Source organism: Typopeltis vanoorti, chromosome 17, assembly GCF_054136105.1.
Source record: "Typopeltis vanoorti isolate ZY-2024b chromosome 17, IOZ_Tvanoo_1.0, whole genome shotgun sequence".
In the NCBI taxonomy this organism is placed as follows: Eukaryota; Metazoa; Arthropoda; class Arachnida; order Uropygi; family Thelyphonidae; genus Typopeltis; species Typopeltis vanoorti.
Window position 1 is genome coordinate 93,740,426 of NC_143565.1, and position 26,541 is coordinate 93,766,966.

At 36.6% G+C, this 26,541-nt stretch overlaps 1 protein-coding gene and 1 pseudogene across 1 annotated transcript; both read left to right on the plus strand.

Annotated features, from left to right (window-relative positions):
* LOC150097648 (uncharacterized) lies at positions 1–24,312 on the plus strand. Its single transcript, XM_090406965.1, has 2 exons — positions 1–123; positions 23,946–24,312. Exons 1-2 carry the CDS (start codon positions 1–3, stop codon positions 24,045–24,047), a joined length of 225 nt encoding a protein of 74 aa, XP_090263091.1. The 3' UTR covers positions 24,048–24,312.
* On the plus strand, positions 18,963–19,081 carry LOC150097649 (5S ribosomal RNA; annotated as a pseudogene).
* Positions 24,313–26,541: the final 2,229 nt, after the last annotated feature.

Here is a 26,541-nt window from a genome sequence, read left to right on the forward strand (position 1 = left end):
ATGTCAGCCTTCAGTGGTGTAGCACATGATAGAACACGGAAGGAATCAGATGATGATGATGTCGATCCATTTGAACAAATGTTGAACAAGACTGGTTGTGCAAAATTGCATTATGAAGTTCAGGTAAATCAGTAACAGGGATAGTTTGTTTATTTTAAATTTTGATGAGCTAGCCTAGTTTTGCTTCTTCAATTCCAAAGACAAGTTTGTGTTGATATATGAAATTTTGTTAGTGGGAAATATGCTTTAAAGACAGTTCTGCTGCAGTTATTTTTTAAAGGTCATTGTTATGCGCTTTCAGTTCGTTAGCGTTTTTATCACCCTCTCAGTCAATGTCCCTTGTCCAACTACCATGCACGAAAAAAAAAAAACTTTTTTTTTTTTTTTTTTTTTTTTTTTTTTTTGCACTATATCATACAATGGAATTAAAAGCTATTTTCTCTCCCAGCTGTTCTATGAGTATGTCCTGGGTTACCTTCACCACCATTGTGATATGTTGCCTAAACTTCAAATTTATTCCCCCCCCCAAAAAAAAATCTCTTGCATCCTCCACTTTCTTTAGCATAGTTCCACCAATACAGTATGCAGCCTCCCATTGGTGGATTCCAAATTTCAAGACCTTACCTGTAGTTGCATTAAACTGACTCCCATTTATTTGTTCACATGTCCATTTTATTCAGATCCTTCTCAAGGACCACAACATTGGCATTGCTACTAATAACTCAAGTTTTTCATCATTTGTGAACAATTGAACATCTCCCTGCAATTTAGTGATAAAATCATTGACAAAAGTTAAACAGCAAAGGTCCAATGATACTGCTTCCTCCAGTAGATTGTTCTCTGACACCTGTCAAATAGCTCTGCAAAATCCACAGTCCAAAAAAAGAAATGTCTGTGCCTTTCCCTAGAGGTCTCAACAGCTAATGCTGGGCCTGGGGAAAAGAATTTACTAGGCCTCTGAAGTGGGGGGGAGTCCAAGGCTCATAAAAATTGCAAGCAAAGGGAATCTTATCCCTTCTTTCCCCCTTCTCACCTTCCCTCATCTACTACTCTTGTTACTTTATTATAAAAGTTGGGCAGAATACTATACTGATCTCTCAGGATAATATCATCTCTCACTTTGCTAACAAGAATAAAAAAAAATTAATAAAAGTCAGCTAACGCCTTTTTATTCCTGTATATGGGAGTAGGCGAGGCCATTTAGCCCTATCTAACTTTTGGAGACTGAGTGGGCAGTTCAATCTCCACTGGTACCCAATCAGAGACAGATGGCCCAAATTTATCACTAATTAAGCGGTACGCAGTGAAGAGAGACGGCTCAAATGTGCCGCCATCTCGTGTTCTCTAACCCTAACACAATATATTTAATGTCTGAAATAATGTGGGTTCTACGGTCGATTTTCTTGAGTTTACAGGATGAAAAACCTGCTTGCCCGTGCCAGAGATCGACTAACTCAGGAACCGGTCGTAAAAAGGCTTAGAAAAATTTCCTCTAGTCGCCGACTAGACTCGAAATGAAGTCTTCCTTCATGCAGCCAAGCGCGGTGGTGTGCAAACGCCACATCCACTGAGCTACACAGGCTCAAGTAGACAAAAAAAATTAGTATTATACCAAAAATCTTAACTGCATAAGAAATACAAAATGGTGTATAGTTTGATGCTGAATTCTATCACCACCTTTATGCAGTGGCACTCCTATCCTCTTTCCACTCCCTGGTCATTTTCTCAGTAGCTAGACTTTCAATGAACAGCCTCAATGGAGCAGCCAGTTCCCTAGTACATTCTCTTAAAATTTGGCAAAAATTTCTCAAAACATGTAGTAAAATACATTCTTTTCTTGCATTTTTAAATCTCCAATCCTCCTTATCCCTTTAGGAATAAAACCTGCTTTTCCAGGATGAAATATCCCAATAAAGTGATCATTTAACAACTCCACTATTATTATTATTACTTGACACCTCCAAGGAGTCTAAAGACCCATCGAGGGAGGGCTTCTCCACAACTCTGTCTCAATCCACCAACTACAACAAACTGTAACTATATCAATGCCATCCCATCCACCACCACCACTAGTATTTTTACAGACAGTCACAAACATCCATGCCCACGGCAGGATTTGAATCTGCAACCTTTTGGCTGGAGAATGAATATGCTAACTACTGTATGCCCACAGATGCGAGACCCTTTGACATTTCTGCGCATGTCAGAAGGAGGGGAATCCATTCCGATAATAGGGTAATCAATCTGTCTTGTGGGATGAGTTGTTTATTATTACACATCAGAAAATTAACTTTTCTTTTATGAACATTGTAGTTTTTAAAGTGGTAACTATTTTGTTTGTATAACAGTTGGACAATTTTACGTATAAAGCATGTGATTTCACTTGTAGGTGACCAATAGATACATCCTTTATTTCTTTCTTCCCCTCAGCATGAATTGGCTATTCTTGGCAATCTGCCAGCCCGGGTTTATATGAACTGTGGGTGTACAATTCTAGCTTAATCAGGCTGGCTATGTCGTTGACATTAGTCACTCGACCCCCATTTCCATCCAACAGATTTTTCCACTGTGATTTCTCCTCCCATTGGCCATATAGCAAAAGGATTTTCTTTGGATTTTAGTGCTCATATGCATTTGTGAAGGTACAACTACAAACATTCATGCCCAAGGCAGAATTCAAACCCAGAGCCTTTTGACTGGAGAGCAGATATGCTAACCACTCAGCCATACTAGCAAGTTTTTCGCATATTCCATTTTTGTTTTCCTTACTAGAAATATAAGTTACTTTACTAGCTTGTCTTATATTCCTCATGCAACTGCTCTCCACAAGTTTTTATACTTCTTTCATAAGGTTTTTTTTTCTATAGTACCTGAATGATATAATCACGTAATCACAAGAAAGATATTTATTTAACCAAATATTTCGGTCTGGAAATAGCAGACCATCGTCGGTGGTATTACAAGAACAGTATTACAAGAAGCTATTTCCAGACCGAAATATTTGGTTAAATAAATATCTTTCTTGTGATTACGTGATTATATCATTCAGTCTTATGTCGCAAGTATCCTTAAAACAACAAATTCTATAGTACCTGTTTGATTTCATCAGTCGTGCTGTATGTCAAATCATGTTATAATTTTTTTTTTTTTTTGTTTAGTTGGCAATATGCTGTTGCTACTGATAAATGTTTTAACTAACTCCCATGCACTGCTGATATCTCTCCTTTATTGTCACCTGCCTTATAATTCTACATAAATTTCTTTCTCTATGTAACCAAAGTAACCATATCCAATACTATATGGTTACTTTGCTATCTGGGACCAAGGATGACATCTCAGTTTCATTCAAATTAATTGATGGTAGGACTAAACAAAATTTTTGATCCCTGTGTTTTCTCTACTACATGTTGTCTAAGACATTTTTCCTTTAAGTCCAGAAATTTTGTTCCCTTAATACTGCATGTTGTTTCCTCTGCCTGAGATATTAAGAAATATTTTGAATCTTGAATAAATATAAGCAACTCTTTCATTCACCATGCTGGTTATGTTAAATTTCAGAATTGTCATAGAACCTGTAAAGATTAATGCCCAACAGAACTACTGAAGAACAACTACTCAAGATGATGTAAATTAAAGAGACCAAGAAATTATATATGTGGTTTAATCCTTTATCCAAGTGTGAGCAAAGTTTGCACCTGAAGTATTTTCAGGACTGGAGCAACTTGTAAAAGAAACTTATGACTTCACATCACTTGCCTTAGTATCCTTTATAATGCAAAACATATCCTTATGGACATGTATAATGCTATGCATTATGGGAAGGGTCACTACCCAGACTGGTTTCAACCTTTATTCAGGTCTCAACAGTGGGAGCCAGACCCAGAGGTGATACTAAGGTTGAAGTAATGCAGAAGTCATATTGTCATATATAAGTAGCTAAAAGGTGTCATATCTTATTATGCATAGCATTATACATGTCCATAATATGTGCTTTGCATTATGGGATACTAAGGCAAGTGATGTGAAGTCATTAGCTTCTATAAATGAGTTGCCCCAGTCTTGAAAATACTATAGGTACAAACTTTGTTTGCTTACACTTGGATAAAGAATTAAACCAAGTATATAATTTCTTTTTTTCCTTTCTTTTAGGCTTGCACGGTGATCCGAATGCATTTTTGGAAATTATGGAGACAACTACCGTGTTTGAATAAAAACTTTAGTTTACTATTACTAAAATTTTACAATTCGACGTTTCGACCTTTATGTTAAGGTCATCTTCTGGAGCGTACAAATATACACAGGAAACAAGCTATACTACAATCATACTGGTTCGTTAAAGACACTGACTAACCGCTACCACAATTGTTGGCCTGACCTCTGGTGGGGAAAAAAAAAAAAAAAAATTATACATCAACGCTAAAGTCCTATTATTTGTGTTGTCTACTATATACATATATTAACATTATATTAACATCATTCCAGCCAGTTGGAGTGGAATGGTTTCTAATAATAGCAGATTGGCTAGAGTCCTGACTTGTGTTGAATCTTTCAAATTAGGTTAGCTGAATGTGTGCCATCCAGATCCTTGGAATTTTCATACCATCTTTATTGTTGATATTTGGGTGGTTTATCAGGATTTCGCAGGATTCTTTAAATTTTCTTTCGTACCATGTTTTTGTACGATGTAAGGAGCAGGTGCTTTTCCAGTTGATTTGGTGTAAGGTGTTGAGTGCGTGGTCTGAGAGGCCTGCTTCACCATAATGGTTATATTTAATGTGTCTAATGTGTTCTTTTTTGCGTATAGGGATTGTCCGTCCTGTTTCACCAATGTACGGTAAGTTACAGGTGCAGCAGATGCAATAGACTCCAGGATGTGCTAATGGGAGGAGAGGGTCCTTAGAGGAGCTGAATATGGTTTTAAGTTTAGTGGGTGGTTTAAAGGTGGCATTAAGGTTATAATGTTGTAGGATTCTGTTGATTTTTTCTGATAACCCTTTAATGTATGGGATGGCTATGGTTTTACTGTAGTCTAGATTCGTTTTTGTTGTGGTTTTATAGAGTATTTTATTGACCGTATTTTTGTTATAGCCATTGTTTATGAATGTGTCACTAATGATTTTTAGTTCTTGTTTCAGGGCCTGCTGGTTAGAGCAAATAGTTGTGGCTCTGTTTTTAAGGGTGTTTATGACTCCATATTTTTGTGCTGGGTGGTGATATGAATTCGCATGTATGTATTGGCCCGTGTGTCGGTTTTCGGTAGACCGTGAAGGATAGATTGCCTGAAGGAAGACGTGTAACTAGTGTGTCTAGGAACGGGAGCGAATTTTGGTTTTCGATTTCGATGGTAAATTGTATGCGTTCGTGTTGTTTGTTTAGGTGGCTGAGGAATGTGTTTAGCGTTTGTCGAATATATAATTTCTTGGTATCTTTAATTTATAGTATAATCAAGTGGAAAAACTTCCAACAACTACTCGAGATGACGGTTGAATAACAAATGTGGGATGACAAATGATGCTACACTGAAGGGTATGGCAAACCTTTAGAATAATTGCAGATAGCTAACACTACCACTTATCAACATTCAGCAAGTATTACACAAAGCCATATCTCTGACATTATTTCACACAAAATGGGTGTATAGTGTGCTAAATGTGGCATTTTGCTTTTTGCGTGAGTAGAAAACAGGATTCTGGTTATGAGAGATTGTTTTCAATATGTGAAGTGATGATTTTGCAGTTTAAAGATCAGGTTAATTTATCAAAAGTTAGTACCTCTTGGCATGTTTTTCTTTCTTTATTTTTTTTTTATTATAATTATTTATATGGTACTCAATGGAGTTAAAAGATGTTGTGGGAGAACCACACTATCCATTAGCAAAATACCTATCATACATCTCGGATTGATAAGAAAATAACTATTTATTAACTTAAATGCTAATATTTTGATGGTATTATATCCAGTATCTTCAGAGCACACAAACAAAGTTTGTTACAGTAGCGAGACAACTGCAATCCGGTGTAACAGTGGGACTGGTATGAGTAATTGTAGCGTGCATAGCCAAGACTAAAATCCTAATTAGGTGCCATCTAAGTTAAAAAAAAAATATATTAATTTGGTCTTAGGATGACTGTCTCCCAAATCTTTGGTAGATTTATACAGCCATACTTGTTGAGGTGTGGAGTATGTTTCAAGGCTTCTGTTGATTCCAGGAACAACCTCTCTGACTTGTAAAAGCTTTTGTGCAGTACTTTTTTTTTTCAATTGATCCTGTGTGCAGGGGTATCCAAAGCATGGTGCTAGATATTGAATGGAGAACTTCTTGACAAGTTATTCATTCAGGATCTAACATGTAAGCTTTACAAAATAACAAAGAAATTTGCATAATACCTACTTACCAGCGGAAAGTGAGCAACACCTAAGTTGTTGTATGTGAAAGTGTATATCAGTATGTGTAATGTATTGGAATTATTTATTGTCAAACAGAAAGCTGAAATCAAGAATTATGTCAGATTAGCAATTCATGTAAAGGAATAATGGCTTAATTTATGTATTATTAAGCTATGAAAAAATTGTAAGTCGCCAGGTAAGAAATGACTAATAGGATCAAGTCATGTCTAAGCCGCAAGTGCCTGTCAGAACGCCGAAGGCTGCAGCTTACGGGGAAGGCTGGCTTAAGCACCTTTCCTCGAAAACAACACCTAATAGCAAGGGATCAACCCAAGGGCGATGTAAGTTATGGATTGTGCGAAAAACAACACAGAAAAAGAGGTCGCTGAGAAAGAATATTTAAGGCAATACGCGCCAAGCTCTAGGCTTTTTTTCTGTTTCTTACAGAATTTTGGAGATTGAGGACTCTCGACGACAGATCAGAGATAGGACAAGCCGAGAGTGCTATGTTGATGGACAGCTGGCCATATTCGTGACTTGCGTTGAGAGATATTCTGCGGAGACCAGTACGAGAATCAACAGCTCATGCAGAATGGTGCCAAACGTTGAATGACCCACCTGAGCGAGCGGAGAAGGCTCGTAGTTCCAGCCATTGCCTGATTTGTGTCCAGTAGGCAGAGAATGGAACAACTCAGCCACGAGACCTGACCCAGAATCAGCCAAGACGAAGGATGGCCCGAGCAACACGTGGCAGCTAATAGACCTTCAGAGGGACTGGGTAAAGTAAAGATTCTTTTGTTTTATATCTTGAGATTGTTTGGAGGTAGAATTTGTGTCTTGATAAAGCAAGACTGAGGACATTTTAGAGAACTTTGACAGGATAGAATAATTAATACAGCCAATTCTAGTAGACAAAGAATTGTATAGGATAAATCTCTAACTTGTATATGATTGAAATAGTGAAAACCCTTTGTTAATTGAGTAAATTTAACAAAGAGAGAAATGAGTTTTGAAATATCTATTTAAAGTAAAATGTGAATGAAGGAACTCGACTTGAGTGTGACATTGTTTAATTATCCATTGTATTACATGATTTTGCATGTCAATTTATGTAAGAAGGTTAGATTAGCATTGAGCAGTTTGTATAGCTTAGCATAAGACATTCACTTAGCTAGCAATTCAGAAGTTTTGATAACTTAATATAAGATTTAATGTACCTGTCTTTTAGCATTAATAAACATGTTTTGTTACTTGAACTGAGTCTTGCCTGAATTCGAGGTGTCAAACTACCACTTGTGAAAATAGAATCAAATAGCGGGAAAGATTTTTGAAAATTATATAATTGCGATTAGATCTTAGGTCACGACTGCAAGGTACCGAGATCTACATGCTCGTGTGAATTCTAGATTAACATATATGCCTAAAACCTAGGAATATTTCCCTGAGTCTGAATTATATATTCTTGTTATAGGAAGCTGGCTGGCATAGTTAAAATATAAATTTGCCAGTTTCTGAAGAGGAAATATCCCTAGGAGCCAAACCAGGTTATATATTAAGGAGAAAGATATAAAATTAAGGTAGAAGGATATAGAGAGAACTGGATCATACTAAATACTTACTCTAATAAAGAAACATAAATACAGAGACGTAACAATGGCCCAGAAGTTGACAGGATTTGATTAAGGCCCAAAAAATTTAACTGAATAGATACTTAATCATCATAAGTGGTTTTGAACTCGAATCAGGTAATCAGACAAGTGTTAGAATTGAAAGATTTTGGAAAAGGGTTAAATTTGATAAATTGTAAGCTGATAGCAGCTATGGCTCACCCGACCAGTTCTGAAATGGACGATTCAGAATTCTTCCGAATGATAAATCCCCAGCAAGTAATTCCACAGTTCTCAGGGGAAGAGACCGATGACATTGTAACGTTTCTCGACTTTGTAGAAGAACTAAGAAGGATGAGCAGATGGTCTGACTTCCAGCTTCTTGTGCTGTTATGCAGCAAGTTGGTAGGGAAGGCCAAGACTTACTTCTAGTCATCAACAATCCTAAAAGAAACTCGTGACTGTGGGAAATTTAAAGAGATATTAATCTCACAATTTTCCAGAGTGAAAAACGTAGGGCCAAATCTTTGGAAGCTGCAAAAGATGATACAAGGGGATAGAGAGAAGGTATCTGAATTTTACAATAGACTACTCACTCTCTCAAATACCTTTGACGTCCCCAGTGAAGACAAACACCACTTAGACTGGGCAGTCTTCCAACACTTCCGAATAGGCCTGAGACATGAGTTGAGAGAGGCAGCCTTTGGAAAAGGCATATCCAATTTAGCTGAATGCTACAAGGCTGTAACAGAAAGAGAACAGTTGCTAGGAGACATTTTTTCCACAACTGCTTCCATACATGTCGGGGTAATTAAGGAAGAAAAGGATAATGGTAGAGACATGAGTACTACAAAAGGAGATAAGGAAAAGAGTGAGCAACAGAAAGCACAAAAAAGGAGTGAAGAGAGCAGAGCTAAGTCAATTTGAATTCCTGTTGTGATTTGAAAAATCACAACAGGAATTCCCGATCAAAGCGAAATCCGTTCCATGATTAAGCAGGAGGTTGAGAGAATGCAACAACCAGTAATGGAACGTCACGATGTGGTCCTTAACCGACTACAGTCAGGCTCCATGAACAACACAGAAAGCTCCCACTCCCAGGATGAAAGGATCACCATCCTGATTAAAAGGGAATTTGAAAAGATGCAAGAACCACTGCTTACAAGAATGGACTCTATAATGGAAAGACTGTCGGAACTATCTACCCAATGCAAAAGCAACCTTCCTATGTCCTCGGACGGAGAGAATGCTAGGGGTGAACTTCGTGAACCCCCAAAATGTTACGAATGCAGTAAATTGGGGCACACTGCCTGAAATTGTTTCAGCAGACAAGGCAAGACGAATGGAAACTTTGCTGAAGCTGAATCTCATGTTTGTAATAAGCAAGAGAGAGGGGGGGGAGAAAGAAAGAAGGGGTCAAAAACAACCTTGAAATGACAGCTGAAGGAAGGGTATGCAGAAGAAAACTTAGAGCACTAATTGATGCCGGCTCACAGGCCTCGATCATATCAGGATGTTGCTTCAGGAACTTAGAACCTTATATGGAATGGGGGATAAAAATTCTAAGGAAGCCCATCAAACTATCCTCCTTAGTCACCCGAGCTACGAGGTCTGTGAGATTAAAGATCAATTTACCAGCATTTGGCATGTGTGTCTGGCACAACTTTCTAATCTTGCCAAAATGTTCCTCTCCACACTTACGATTAATCCTAGGAAATGACTTCCTGTCTAAGTACAGTTTTTCCTGTAATTATGCTAGTAAGGAAGCTTGTTTCAAAGGGAGAAGAAAGACCATAGAGGTTGAAAAGGGACCGATAGCACAGAAAAAAGGGGATAAGAACTTGCATGAAAAACACCTGAGAGGGAGAAAGCACAGAACAACCAAGGGAAACAGTGTACATACAGAGTTTTCAATTGTAGGACAGAGCAATGCTGCTTCAACATTGGTTCTAGAAAACCCTGACAAATTAGACCATGCAGAAGAAAAGGGACACCCAGATGAAGATATTGCAGACAGAGATGTAAATGTAACAAGTGAGATTATACTGCTTATTAATTATGCTCACATCAAGCAGAATGGAGGGGTCAAATCCTAGAGAACTGAGGAAAGCGAAGAAAATGAAAGGGGAGACATCTGTTAAGAAAAAGTTTTCTTAATAAAAAATTTTTTCCATTAAAGAGGGGACCTTTGTTAGATATTGAATGGAGAACTTCTTGACAAGTTATTCATTCAGGATCTAACATGTAAGAAACACCTAAGTTGTTGTATGTGAAAGTGTATATCGGTATGTGTAATGTATTGGAATTATTTATTGTCAAACGGAAAGCTGAAATCAAGAATTATGTCAGATTAGCAATTCATATAAAGGAATAATGGCTTAATTTATGTATTATTAAGCTATGAAAAAATCGTAAGTCACCAGGTAAGAAATGACTAATAGGATCAAGTCGCGTCTAAGCTGCAAGTGCCTGTCAGAACGCCGAAGGCTGCAGCTTACGGGGAAGGCTGGCTTAAGCACCTTTCCTCGAAAACAACACCTAATAGCAAGGAGGGAAAGCAAGGGATCAACCTTAGGGCGATGCAAGTTATGGATTGTGCGAAAAAGCAATACAGAAAAAGAGGGTGCTGAGAAAGAATATTTAAGCAATATGCGCCAAGCTCTAGGCTTTTTTCTGTTTCTTCTGGGATTTTGGAGATTGAGGACTCTCGACGACAGATCGGAGATAGGACAAGCCGAGGGTGCTATGTCGATGGACAGCTGGCCGTATTCGTGACTTGCGCTGAGAGATATTCCACGGAGACCTGTACGAGAATCAACAGCTCATGCAGAATGGTGCCAAACGCTGAATGACCCACCCGAGCTAGCAGAGAAGGCTCGTAGTTCCAGCCATTGCCTGATTTGTGTCCGGTAGCAGAGAACAGAACAACTCAGCCACGAGACCTGACCCAGAATCAGCCGAGACAAAGGATGACCCAAACAACACGTGGCAGCTAATAGACCTTCGGAGTGACTTGATAAAGTAAAGATCCTTTTGTTTTATATCTTGAGATTGCTTGAAGGTAGAATTTATGTCTTGATAAATCAAGACTGAGGACATTTTAGAGAACTTTGACAGGATAGAATAATTAATACAGCCAATTCTAGTAGACAAAGAATTGTATAGGATAAACTCTAACTTGTATATGATTGAAATAGTGAAAACCCTTTGTTAATTGAGTAAATTTAACAAAGAGAGAAATGAGTTTTGAAATATCTATTTAAAGTAAAATGTGAATGAAGGAACTCGACTTGAGTGTGACATTGTTTAATTATCCATTGTATTACATGATTTTGCATGTCAATTTATGTAAGAAGGTTAGATTAGCATTGAGCAGTTTGTATAGCTTAGCATAAGACATTCACTTAGCTAGCAATTCAGAAGTTTTGATAACTTAATATAAGATTTAATGTACCTGTCTTTTAGCATTAATAAACATGTTTTGTTACTTGAACTGAGTCTTGCCTGAATTCGAGGTGTCAAACTACCACTTGTGAAAATAGAATCAAATAGCGGGAAAGATTTTTGAAAATTATATAATTGCGATTAGATCTTAGGTCACGACTGCAAGGTACCGAGATCTACATGCTCGTGTGAATTCTATATTAACATATATGCCTAAAACCTAGGAATATTTCCCTGAGTCTGAATTATATATTCTTGTTATAGGAAGCTGGTTGGCATAGTTAAAATATAAATTTGCCAGTTTCTGAAGAGGAAATATCCCTAGGAGCCAAACCAGGTTATATATTAAGGAGAAAGATATAAAATTAAGGTAGAAAGATATAGAGAGAACTGGATCAAAATTGGATCATACTAAATACGTACTCTAATAATGAAATGAAAATAAAGAGACGTAACAATTGTCTGCCAGACCCGACTTGACATAGTGAAAGTGCCGGATATATTTTTTTGTGTTCACTGAGGCGGATGTCCACAGTTCATCCTGTCTGTCAATAGTAAGCTCGATGACATGAACAGGGCATTTCATAGACTCAACTCCTGGATGTGATAAAGGAGAGAATCTGACCTTAGGTGAACGGATGAGAGTTGCCAATTTTACATAAGGTTTAAATACAGTGCATAGTTGGTGTTTATAAAGCATCCTAGATATCTTTTCAGATATGCCTTTAATGTATGGGATGGTAGTTTTGTTGTAGTCTTCTGTGGTAGATAGTGGGAGGGATTTTTTGGGAGCATTTAGTATTTTTTCTAATGGGGTTTATGGCTATAACCCCATAAGATAAATCCCATACATTAAAGCCACATCTGAAAAGATATCTGTTCCTGGAATCAACAGAAGCCTTGAAACATACTCCAAACCTAAAAAAGTATGGCTGTATAAATCTACCAAATAAATCTTCCAAAGATTTGGGAGACAGTCATCCTAAGACCAAATTAATATATATATATATATTTTTTTTTAACTTAGATGGTACCTAATTAGGACTTTAGTCTTTGTGTTGCATGCTGCAATTACTCATACTAGTCCCACTGTTACACTGGATTGCAGTTGTCTCGCTACTGTAACAAACTTTGTTTGTGTGCTCTGAATATGCTGGATATAATACCAGCAAAATATTAGCATTTAAGTTAATAAATAATTATTTTCTTATCAATCTGTGTTTGCATCTATACCATTAAAATCCAATCAACATGTGCGATGAACACATAAGCCTTTCCACACGGTATCATACATCTCCTTAAACTTATTCACTGTGTTGGGTGCATACAACCACCTCTGGCAATCCATTCCACTTATTCACAACTCTCGCTCTGTCCAAGAAAACAATCTAGTCTACACACGTTACTAATTTAGACATTTAGACAATTCTTAGACAACTTTCAAGTGTCTAAACAGTAACTAACCACACTTCTCTTCTTGGGTGCAGGTAATTTACTGAGTAGAACAAAGCTAACTGTGCTATTGAAAGCCAGACACCTTTAATTCCCATGCAAGTTTCAGTCAGTGTGAATGCAACAACTTATGTGCTGCACAAGAACCACTCACTTTTAGCCATTAAAAATGTGTTGATGCCTTATCACAGACTCTGTGTAGGGAATCACATTATTCTCTTTTCAATGGCAATACTCACCTTATTTGATATATGTAAAGTTAATGAGTATTTGTTGCAAATATCTGATATAAATAATAAATAAAGGGCGAAATTTCATTTCCGGCCTTACAACTATGCCCTCTCTATAAATCTTACTATAATTCCTCTATAATCTACTCTTTCCCCCTTCAGTATACCCTATTCCTTCTATTGGTTTAAATTCAGAAGAAGGCTAGTTTAGAAGCCTTAAGGTAGCAGCCCTACCACTGAACTATTCCATCGTCAGGTTAGTCCCCTGACATGGAGAACATAATTCTACTAGTAAGCTGACAGAAAAAGATAATCAGATGAAATCTATAAGAAACAACCTGGAATGGAAAAGGTAAAACAAAAATGGAAATAACAAAATATAATACACATAGAAAACTGGAATGTAAGAGGAATAGCATATAATGAAATAGAATTAGAGCAATTATTAAATGAAAGAAATTTTAAAATAGCAGTCATTACTGAAACAAAAAATAAATTAAAATGAACCATGAGAACTGATTTAATGATATACAGTGGAGTTGACAGAGACCAAAGAGCACAAGCAGGAGTCATGATTTGGATTCATACCTCCCTTTCAAAACAGTTAAAACATTATAAATTATGGAATGAAAGAATAATAGAAGCTAGAATAAAAATAGATAGAGGCTATTTAACAATAATTGGTTTATATGCCCCAAAAGAGGGAAGAGAACAACAAGATAATATTGATTTTTATAATCAGCTACAAAACATATATAACATAAATAAAAATGATTACATAATTTTAGCAGGAGACTTAAATGCAAGAATTGGAAACAGGAAAATTAATAATAATCTAGGAATATATGGAGAACATACTCTAAACAGGAATGGTAAAAAATTGATTGCCTTTGTAGTTTATAATAACCTAAAAATAATGAATTTCTTCTATAAACATAAAGACATACATAAATATACTTGGGCAGCAAGAGGATGAAAATCAATATTAGATTATTTTATAGTAAATGAAAAGACATCAAAATTTTCACTAGATGTTAGAATTCACAGAGGATATGAAATAAGCAGTGATCACTTTCTTGTAAAAATAAAATTAACATTACCACCTAAATGGCTACAAGTAACAAGAACAGAAAGAAAAATTGAAACATTTGTTTATAAAACTAGACTATCGAATGGCACAAATGTACAATGGCTATATGAACAAAGAATTAACCAATATCTAGACAAAATAAAACAAAATGAAGAAATAGAAATAGAATGGCTTAATATAAAAACGATACTAAATGCAGCAGCAAATAAAAGCTTAGGAAAGACCAAAAAATTCAGTAAAAGGAAAAAACTGAAGATCTGGGATGATACAATGAAAGAAATAATCAAAAAGAAAACAGAAGCCTATCACAAATGGTTAAGCAGTAAAAGATTAGAAGATAAAACAGAATATAAAAGAATAAGAGCCATAGCTAAAAGAGAAGTCAGAAAAAGACATAGAGAATCATGGAACAAATTTGTTTCTAATTTAGAACATGATTTATATAAAAAAGACCAATGTATATAAAATTTTGAAACACTTAAATGCAGATACCAAAGAAAACATAAAATTAAACACTGAATTGAAATTAGAAGAATTTCTAAATTACTACACAGAATTGTGGCCAAACAAATATTTTAAAAAAGACAATTGGCAAACAATTAACGAAAATGAAAAGGAAATAACTAAAGAAGAATTAGAAATCAGCCTGAAAGAAACAAGAAACGGAAAATTACCTGGAGAAGATAAACTAGGTTCAGAACTATATAAATATGCAGGAACTAGATTCAAAGAAAGACTCTTATTATTTTTAAATAAAATTTACTCAACTGGTATCCCCCCAATAGAATGGAAAAAGCAATTGTGATTCCTATCTTTAAAAAAGGTAATAGAGATGAGACCCTAAATACTATATAGGTATCAGTATACTAAATTCCTGTTACAAAATATATAGCAGAATCTTAAATAGCAAACTAATGAAATATTCCGAAAACTTTATTTTAGAAGTACAGAATAGATTTAGAAAAGGACAATCATCTATAGACCCGGCTTTTGCCTAAAATTAATAGTAGAGAAAAGAAGAGAATACAGTTTAGAAACACATATTGCATTTATTGACTTTGAAAAAGCATTTGACAAAGTTAAAAGAAACATGTTAAATAATATATTAAAAGAAAGACAAATACCAAATAATATCCTAAAATCTATCACAAGTATATATGAAAATAATCAAATACAAATAAGATTAAATCACGAGCTATCATATACGAGAGAGATATAAACCAAGGGGTCCGACAGGGATGTCCCTTCTCAGCAACTCTTTTTAATATCTACTTAAATGAAATAATAATAAAATGGAATAAAAATTTACATCAAGGAATTAAACTTTCTTCTACGGTAAACTTAAACACTCTCCTCTTTGCCGACAACCAAATAATTACAAATTCTGAAGATAAACTACAGAAAGCTATTTTAGATCTAAATGAGATATCCAAAGATTATGGTATGATAATATCAACAGAAAAATCAAAAACTATGGCCTTTAAAGGACAAGATCCACAAGAACAAAAATAGTAATAGATAACAAGATCTTAGAACAGGTGAATTCATTTAATTACCTAGGATGTATGATCACATATGAAAATGAAAAAGATATAAACGTAAAAATTGCAAAATATTTAAAAATAACAGGTGTAATTAACTCTATATTTAAAACCTAGTTCAAAAACAAACCAGACTAAAAGTATACAATACATTAGCCCTACCAGTCTTAATGTATGGAAGCAAAATCTGGACAATAAAAGAAAAAGACCAACAAAGATTAACAACAGCAGAAATGAAGTTTATGAGAAAAACTGCAAAGTATACCCTATTTGATCACAAAAGAAACGAAGAAATTATGAAAGAATTAAACCAAGAACCAGTAATAGAAAAAATTAAAAAATATAAACATAAATGGATGGAACTCGTTCAAAGAATGAAAACAGAAAGATTACCAAAACAAGCAAAAAGAAAACCAGGACGTCCTCTTAAACGATGGCTTCTAAGGCCGGAACAGGTCATGCTAGGCCTAAATCCTTGATATGCATGATGATGATGAAATAATAAATAAATTTATCTCAATATTGTTCAAAAATTATTTCTTCAGAAATTTTCTGGATGTACACCACGCACACCTAAAATATACACCCCTGTATAATACTTCGGTAGTTTATGCAGAAAGATATCCTAAAGGTACAAAATAATTGTGTTTGTGCACTCACAATACATAGCTATTTCTTAATTAATGGAAAGTGTTCAGCAAATGAAAAAGCCCAGTAGGTTATTAAATTATCTCATAACCCATTTTGCTGAAGGTGTGTGTGTGGGGGGTTACTTTCAGAGCACTGATATTTAATATTTTTTCTGATATCCTAAAAGTGGAGTTCTTTTTTTTATATAATAGCTTTGGCCATAAGATTGGAGAGCATTATTATTATTTATGTCCCTCCATGGAGTTATAAGACTTATTGTGGGAGGTCAAGCTCATAGGCCACAATGCACATCATATCTTGTCTTGAAAACATTCAACGTTATGGCATTTACTATCCGATGCAGTAATGCATTCCACTCATTCACCACTCATCATGCAAAAAATTCATTTTCACTTTCTTACTCATATGACTCATAGTTTTCAGTGATTTCCTCTTGTTCTCCAATCGCCTATTATCATATTAGCTATCCTTCCTTTATTTGTTATAAGCTTCTTCCCATCAACTGGCAATCATATTATCTTCTTTGTTTGATATGTACCAAGCTCTATAGAGTATATTCCCTTATTCTGTTCTTATACTCAATTTCATGATCCTGAGGCAATAAGGCCCCAGGTGCAGATGAAATCCCAGCAGAGTTAATTAAGGCCACAGGGGATGAAGGGATAAGAGTGTTTCATGGATTGATTACAAGGAGACAGTTTTCATACCACTACACAAGAAAGGTGATATGAAGGCGTGCAAGAATTATAGAACTATTAGTTTAATATCTCATGCAAGAAAAGTTTTATTGAAGATCATGCTAAATAGGATTGAGGGCAAAGTTGAGGCAGAGATGCCTGAGGAACAAGCAGATTTTAGGAAAGATAAGGACACCAGAGATCAGATCCTTTGCCTTAGACAGATCATAGAAAAATATAAAGAATTCAGACTCCCTCTGGTAATGTGTTTCTTAGATTAAAGCTGTGGACTGTGTTGAGCATGTGAAACTGTGGGAAGTGAAAAGAGTGGGTTTTCCTCAACACACAATCAGATTGTATAAGGAGCAAGAAGCCACGGTAAGAACAGGTGTTGGATTGACTGACTGGCTTCAAGTTGGAAAAGGAGTTAGGCAAGGATGTTTACTTTCTCCTCACTTGTTTAGTATATATGTGGAGGACATCATGCATAAAGCATTGGATGAGCTCATGACAGGAATTATGATAGGAGGTAGATTGATCAGTAATCTGAGGTATGCTGATGATACAGTACTCCTTTGTAATGACATGGAAGAACTAGGACTAATTCTTGACAAAGTTAACAAGATCAGTAATAACAGAGGACTTCAACTCAATCCTAACAAGACAAAGATGATGGTTCTCAAAGGAAATACAAACAGAGAAACTCTTGAGAAACAAGTGTACCTTAATGGAGAAAGAATTGAGGAAGTCAGCAAGTTTGAGTACCTGGGATCCATTATTAAAGTGAAGAATTGCTGTTCGGAAGATGTCAGAAAAAGGTTAGGAATGGTTAAAACAACAGTCAGAGACCTGTATAAAATCTAGAAGGATGGATCTATCTTCATGGGTACAAAGTTGGGGATTTTGGATGCAGTTGTTTTTCCAACAGCGACTTATGGATGTGAGATTTGGAACCAAAAGAATTCAGATAAGAAACAGATATCTGCTTTTGAGATGTGGTGTTACAGAAGGCTGTTGAGGATATCATATACTGAAAGGCATACAAATGAATGGGTGTTAGATAAGATCAGTAGAACTTTAAGGCTCCTTAAGGATATTGACAGAAGAAAGTTCAAATATTTTGGACACATAGAAAGGATGGAAGGGGGACTTCTCAGAACAGTAATAGAAGGTAAAGTTCCTGGGAAAAAAAAAGGCAGGGGTAGACCATCGATGAATGGATGGTGTGTGTGTGTGTGGAGTGACTGATCTTCAGAGAGTTGAGGCCACCAGAAAAGCAAACAACAGGACTACATGGCAAGACCTGGTGTGGCATGTCACTGAGCATCGGAGTGACCATACGACATCTGTAGCTGCCCAGTGAACATAGAGAGAGAGAGAGAGAGGAAATCTTAGTCTACTTGCCTCTACATGTGAACATAATTGGTTTGAAAGCACGAGTTCTTGTCTGATCAGTGAAGTTAAGCAAACCTGAGTCCAGTTAGTACTTGGGAGGGTGCACCTGGGAACTGTGGATGTTACTAGCATTAATTATTTTGTAGAGTGCCTGTAGCTCAGTGGAAGTGCTGTTTACTCCTCAGCGCTAAACCCTCCAAAGAAAAAGCGTCAGGAGTTCGATTCTAGTGTCACTGAGTAGAGGTACTTTTTCTAAGCCTTTTTTTGACCGGTTCCTGAGTTAGTCGATCTCTGGCACGGGCAAGTGGGTTTTTTCTCCCGTAAACTCAAGAACATCGACTGTAGAACCCACTATTTTCTAGAGGTTGTCGTGTGCAGTAGATGGTTGTGATAACGGTTCTGTGTGTAGTTGGTGAATTAAATGGTGGACACGGAGAGTTGTCAGCTCTCTCTCTCGATGAGTTCTTAGAGTCATCAAGTAATAATAATTAAGCGGCCAGATCGGTTTGAAAGCACCAGTCCTCGTCTGATCACTTAAGTTAAGCAAACCTGAGCCCACTTAGTATTTATGAGGGTGACCACCTGGGAACCCTGGGTGCTGCTGGCATTAATTATTTTTAAATGCCTCTGTAGTTCAATTGGAAGAACAAAGGTACATTGCGCCCTTCAATTGGAAAAGGCCTAAGTTCAATTCGCGTCATGACAGGAGGAATCTTTATATGAGCTTCTTTCAATTGAAGGTGAGTTAGTCAATCTCATATGGAGGTAGCAGGTTTTTTTTCTCCTGGACTCTAGGGTTTTTCATCCCACATACAGATAAATCGGCCTTCAGGACACACACAATTTACAGACAAAAAAATACTAGTGGTGGTGGGCAGTAGGTGGCGGTGGTGTAGATGATAGTGATGGATGGAATTGTTGTTGAGTAGGTGCCATTCCTTGACGAGTCTTTGGGCTCCTTGAAGGTGTCACGAAATAATTATTTCCTTATCAGATGGATTCCCAGATGACTAGATTTACACACTCAGAATCCTGATGTAGCCACATCTGGATTTCATCATGGCCTGGAACTATCACATCCTTTCTTATTAGCCAGACCAATTCATTTATACACTTCCTTCTTACTACATTCCACATTACCAGGTCTATAGCAATACCCAACTAGATATTTCATTATGTTCACCTCCACCTTGAAACATACTGCTCAAAATTACTTCTGCTATTTGCTTCATCTTTGATAAGGATAACCCTTTTGCTACCATCACTGTCACTCCTCTTTTTCTGCCCTATCTTTATGAAAAATACATCCATCCATCTCTATTAAATACTATAATTTCATTTCCTTTATTTTGAATACTTCTGGCATTTGTAAACATACATACTGGCTTATTTCCAATTATAGAACAAGTCTCACAAACCCCACTACTCAGATATGACTCCTCCATACCTCCTCTTCTCTATCATGACTGATCTTATGCATCTCCTCAGACCTGTTTGTTTTCCCCACATGCCTGGCCATCTCAATTCTTTCTTGTATATACAGTAGCCCCCCCCTGCTTTTTGCTGTTCCACTCTTTTGCCCCTTTCAAATATAATCATGATTTTTATACTTGCCATGTGGTTTACTCTTTTGCCATGTTTCACCAACCTTCCATGTGCTTCTTTTCTCAATCTACTCGCAAGAATCAAAATATTTAAAGGTAAGCTTTTGTTCATTTTACTGTACTTTTGTATATCCTAGCATGTTATTTAGCTTTTGTACTCATTCCCAGATTTCCATTTTCTGGCAGCCAAAATGCATTTGCAAGCTAAAGAAAGGTTAGGTTCTACTTTTTGCTGGTGCTCTTGTCCCTAACCTGGCAAATAAGTGGGGGGGGGGATGCACCTGTACACATCATCCATTCTTCTCACATGTCTCCCTGTCCACCCTTGCATTTCCTTGTTTATCTTGTGTTCCTTCACTCTCATTCTCTTCACTCATGCTCCTCACGTCTTCATTCACAAGCTCTCATTACCCAATTTTCTATTGTTGCTGTATGTGGTCCAGGAGTCTTAGTATCTTTGGACACCTGGTTAGAGACATTAGCTTCATGCTACCAGTGTGACATTTCCGAGGCTTCTACTGATGGGGAGGGCACACAGGAAGGCAAAGGCTGTCTCAATCCCCCCCCCCCCAAAAAAAAGAATCTATGACCCATCTCCTTGCTTTGCTCCACCGTTAAGCTCTTTGAAAGAATTTCACTGCTCATTGAAAGAGCACTCCTAATTGAACAAGCTGGCTTCAGGCCAGGAAGAAGTTGCTGTGACCAGGTCCTGGCCCTGATAACAGAGATTGAAGCAGGCTTCCAGAAGAAACTTAAATCTGAAGTCAACCTGGATCAGGGCTCTCCTCCTAAAGCTAGGCAATATTATAAAGTGCAAAAAAACTTTCCAGCTTTTTGAATCCATTCACTTCAACAGAAAGATCCAGGTCCATACTGATGGAAAAAAGACCAGGTCCAGATTCCTCCCCAACAGTCTCTTACAGGGCTCTGTGTCAGCCCCTTTACTCTTTGACATCTACATATCCGACATGCCAGCTCAAGCAAATATATGTATGCCGATGACCTAGCAATCTTACACCAATTTACCTCCTTTACCAACCTGGTCTTTTTTCCATCTGAAACCACTGCTGGAAGAGTACTTCAAGCAGTGATACCTGAAGCCATAATCCAACAAAAACTGTGTCCACAGCATTCTGCCTAAACAATGCAGAGGCAAATCGACACCTTATTCTCTCTTTCTGTAGCAAGATGGTAGAACATGAGCCTCACCCGAAATACCTTGGAGTGAGCCAAACCTATAAAAGGCACATGACCAACCTGTCCAACAAAATTAAAAAATGAGAAATAGTATTTCAAGGCTTGCTGGAATAACCTGGGGTTGTGGGGAAGAAGTCCTAAGGTCATCTGCTCTAGCCCTTGCATTCTCTGCAGCAGAATACTGTGTCTGGGAAAGAAGTGCGTACACTAACATCATAGATACCCAGCTAAACTCTATCATGTGCACAGTTAGTGGGACACTGAGAGGCACCCTTCTCTCCTGTCCTATCCAATATTGCTCCACCAAATATATGGAGAAGATTAAAGAATTTAATAAAGTAATGAGCAACCTGCCCCTGCACCAGACTCTAAAAAATCCACATAGTCTTTGCCTAAAATGAAGAAACTTTTTCTGGTCCATTGATCAACTCTCTTCAGCTGCCTTACCATCAACTTCTGACATGTGGAGAGAACACTGGTCCAACAATCTCCCATTTGTTGGGAGATTGTTGGACCAGTGTTCCAGTGGACCAGGCTGCAGAGCATAGGATGCTTCCTATGCTCTGCAGCCTGGTTTTGCTCTTCTTAGAAAGATTTGATCATCTGTCAACAGGATCAGAACTAACCAGGGCAGATATGGCTACCTACTACACAAATAGAAACTGTCAGACTACCCTTATTGTGACTGTTCCTCCATAGCCCAGATGATCACTCATATTGCAAATGACTACCCAAGGCACCAATTTCATGGTAACCTTCAAGACATCCACGAGGTGATGGATTGGCTTTCTGGACTAGACATTGACCTCTAGCTGTATTGTATTCTTTTTGCCATAAAAATTAATAAAAACTACTTTTCTACTCTTCTATGTTACTTCTACCACCTTACTTCCTCAGGTCTTCCATTCACCTCAGTCATTACTCTCTTGAAGTAACAGTTTCTCCAGCTGACCCATACTGAATCATTTTAAATGCAACATTTCTCTTTTATACAACACTTATGCAGTTTCATCCATTCCCAAAATGAATTCCTTTTTCCTCACACAACTCTACTAGCATCCCATTCATAATCTTTGCTCGTCATCTCAGCTCATCGCTATCACACCTGGGAAATACAATACACTTGACTACCTTTTCTATCACAGTGTTATCTTTTACTCTCCTTGGCAATCTCCTGATAACAATCTCTTTGTTACCATCCAGATCATTTGTGCCTACTACCACTAACTTATGCTCACTTCTTCCTCATATCGAGTGTTTCAATCACTTTGCTCGATATATGTTCCCACATTAACTACACTTCTAATAATCGAATCCCCATAAATGGACACACTCGAATAATTGGACACTTCTTCCACATTGTCATATTTTATTCTAGCCTTATCGCTCTTCTATATATATCTGATATTCTCTTCATTTCATTCTACAATTGCTTCATTTTCGTCAACTGTGCATTCATATCCTGAATTACTTTCTTGCTGCTTTTTGTTATCTCTACTCTGTTGGTCACACTCATCTTAAAATCCATTGGCCTAACTTTTGCATACACTACCTCAAAACATTCATTACTTAAAATCAGTGGAGAGCTATGGAAATTTTAACAAAGGGTTCGCATCGTCGAGCAAAAAAAAAAAAAAAGCCGTATTTCACACAAAAACTTTTATTAATACAGCTTGTGTGTAAATTCCTATGAAAAAGTATGAGCGGACAATCAACCTCTAAAGGCTATCATTTTTAAACAAATATTTCATGATCTAAACATGAAATATTTGAACACAATCAACTGTCTTAAATTTATCTTACATAAGAAACACTTTTTTTTTTTTTTTTTAAGTATCAAAATATAATAAGAATGAAATCTTTTATAGTCTTTTATAAAACATTTGATTGGCTACTGGTTTTACCATAGGATTGGCTACCAGAAGGGAGAAGGGGTAAAGATAGTGCATGCACTTATTTTATTTTCAAACTTGGGTGCATTCGTTATAGAGGAGTTGAAACAATAATTCCAAATAATCTATGCACTGCCGAATAGACTAATTTGTGTTAGCTTATTGTATGAGTTTGTCAGTTAATATCTTTCAAAAAAAAATTTTTTTTTGAAAAAATAAAAAAAAGTAAACAAGAACAAGAGACTCGCAAATTTGAGAAAAAATTAACAAAGGACTCGCGCGAGCCCCTTATAGCTCACCACTGATGTTTATTTTTACATGGCAGATGTACTTGTTGAACAGCTCATTGCATCATCACCACCAAATGCTTCTTACATTAATTGTTGTTTTCAGCTACCATCTTACTGATTTTCTACACATGTAATTTTGTGTTTTGTGCATATTACAGGAATGTGATATGCAATTAAGAGTCTCAGATAATTATAATAATAATACTGTTAGATGTCATCTTGTCTGCACAAGAAGTAACTTGTCAAGGTATATAACTGTGCCAAAGTAGTTTGATTTCATACAGGAAATACTTTTTCTTAATACCTCTTGCAGTCTTACTTCCTTTGATGTGATTACCATTCACAGGAGAATCTTGTATTCTGTTTATTTGTAGATGACAGTTATAGTTAAATAGTGTAGTGGCAGTGGCTTTTCATAGTGTATCTGGAAAAAAAAACACACATTGAGATAGTGTTTTAAATTAAAATTGAACTTTTATTTATGCTAGGAATGCATGGCAGAACAGAAAGACTGGAGAAAATGTCAGACAGAAGTACATAAGTTTCGTAGATGTATAGAAGAATATGAAAAGAGGAAGATTACAGATTAGTTAAAATAAGTTTTTTTGTATATATTAAGACTTCAGTCAATATTAATTTCACTTTCAGAGTAAACATTATTTATGAGAAAGAGATTATGTACACAAGCGTGATATATGTACATATGTCTCATTCAGTTTACAAAGTAAACCTTGTTAATTTGAAGTTTTATTAAAATGGCTATGAGCATTAAACATTATAAATGTCTATTTTAATAAGCCTCAGTGAAATGTTATGCTGTTAACTGAAAGTCATTAAAAAAAAGTTCACTCTCTTTATATTTTGTTTCATTTAGATTAATACTAACTACTCAGAATTATCCTAGTCTTGCTGTCCCCAATATTTCCATATATAGTTTCATAGAAACCAGTACATCGACATATCTCATTCGTGTTGTGTATAGGTCTGTAGCCAGTGTTTAATAAATCATATGTATAACCATTATTAGTAGTAGTACGGGCAACTCCAAGGAATCCTTAGACTCATCAGGGGAGACTCTAACATCATGTCAAGAACAACTATTCTACATTCACGCAGTGTCTATCATACTTCACCTTGAACTCATTTACAGTCATGGCGCCCACAACAGACTCTGGCAGCTTATTCCACTCATTCACCACTCTCCAAGTAAAAAACCTAGCTCTAACACCCTTGCTAACCACACTCTTGCCCAGCTTCCATGGATGGCCCCTAGTCCTCCCACCACCAGTCCTATTCTCGAAAATATCTTCTGAATTAATCTTATAGAAACCCTTCAGTAATTTGAATGTCTCAGTCATATAACTCCTTTTCTGCCTATCAACCAACTTCTGCAACCCACAGATCTTCAACCTGTTCTCATAAGGTTCATTCCATAGACCTGCTATCATCTTAGTCACTCGTCATTTTATCAAGGCTCAATACAGAGGAACAATAACCTGTTTGTCTCTGCTCATCAAAGTATTTTTCAGCAACCAAGTGATTTGATGAGCTGATTTAGCGACTTTTGCAATGTGCCCCTAAACTTCAACTCCCTATCCACCAACACTCCCAAATCCCTGGCCTTGTCAATCTCCTGGAGTACAGTTCCATCAATGTGGTATACTGCCGTTAATCTTTTCACCCCAAAATGCATAACCTTACGTTTTGCCACATTAAATTGACATCCATTCTCCTTAGCCCAGCCCTCCAAACTATCCTGCAAAATTTTGACATCCTGTGCATTCACTATTGCTCCATCCAACATTGCATCATCAGCAAACAAATGAACAGTTCCTCTCAGATCCTTTCCTATATCGTTAATGAACAAATTAAACAGTAGTGGTCCAAGAACAGAACCCTGCGCCACACCACTAGTCACAGGCAGTCTTTTGGACTCAACTCCTGAATAAACCACCCTCTTATCCATCTCATCAACCCTATATCCATCCCCATAATGCTGCAGTTTACTGATTACAATTCCATGTTGTGGTATCCTGTCAAAGGACTTAGCAAGGTCCAGTAGGATCACCGTAAACCCATTACCTTTATCCAGTTCAGCCAAGTGGATAAAATCCTCAGTGTAAAAGGAATATCATTCAGTGAGGGTCAGAATCTTTCACACAGCCTTATTTTAAAAATTTCAATGAAGCCTGTGGGCCACTAAACTATACTGCGGTATTTAGAATTGTAAGATGCTTTCCAGATTCACAACGAATGCTGTGCATTTTATACTTTAAATAAAATCCTATAAAAACAAAAAAGCTCAGCTTTAAGAGCATAAGTAAGAGTCGAGTTCGCGATAAGTAAATACAATCAATGCTTGAAAAAAGATAATTTAATGAAGAAAACATTAATTTTTTACAATGTCAATGGGAAACTTGGCAATGCTTTTCCTTGACCAGCTTGTTGCTTGTCAATATGATGTAAATTCGGACGACCGTTTTTTTTTAAAATTCCTTCAATGTCATTGGCAAGTTCTTCGACACATCGTGCTACAGTTATCCCCCCCTCAGACAAACTCAGTTTTTTAAACACTTCCTTATTATTTGGGCACAGAATTTCCCCAGCAGCGATGAGACACTCTTTCACAAACTCTCCATCCAAGGCTTTTGATTTTTTAGCAATTTTTTCAGCTATTACATAACTTTTGACGCATGCTTCGCTTTCTTCCCTCTGCCTTTTAAACGGACCCTGCTGGCATTTTAAATCAATTTGGAGACTGTTCACTTTTTCTACATGAAGCTGCCCTTGAAGGTGTTCGAAATTGGATGCATGATTTGTCTCATAGTGTCGATTTATATTGTATTCTTTTGATACCGACACTGACTCATGACAAATTAAACACACTGGCTTATCGTTGATTGGTACAAAAAAGTACAAATTGGTTCACTTTTCATTAAAAACCTGACAAGAATCACTTGATTTACGCTTTTTATTTGTAGATGCCACGGTGATGGAAGGTGAACCCAAAAAATGATCCAAAATGGCCGTGTAACAGTTATTATCCACCGAATATATCTCGCACTAATGAAAAAAGTCTGGCAA

Coding starts and splice junctions, on each gene's coding strand:
- LOC150097648 (XM_090406965.1), top strand. CDS start 1: ATGTCAGCCTTCAGTGGTGTAGCACATGATAGAACACGGAAGGAATCA. Junction 124..23,945: donor AATTGCATTATGAAGTTCAG/GTAAATCAGTAA, acceptor TATTTATGCTAG/GAATGCATGGCAGAACAGAA.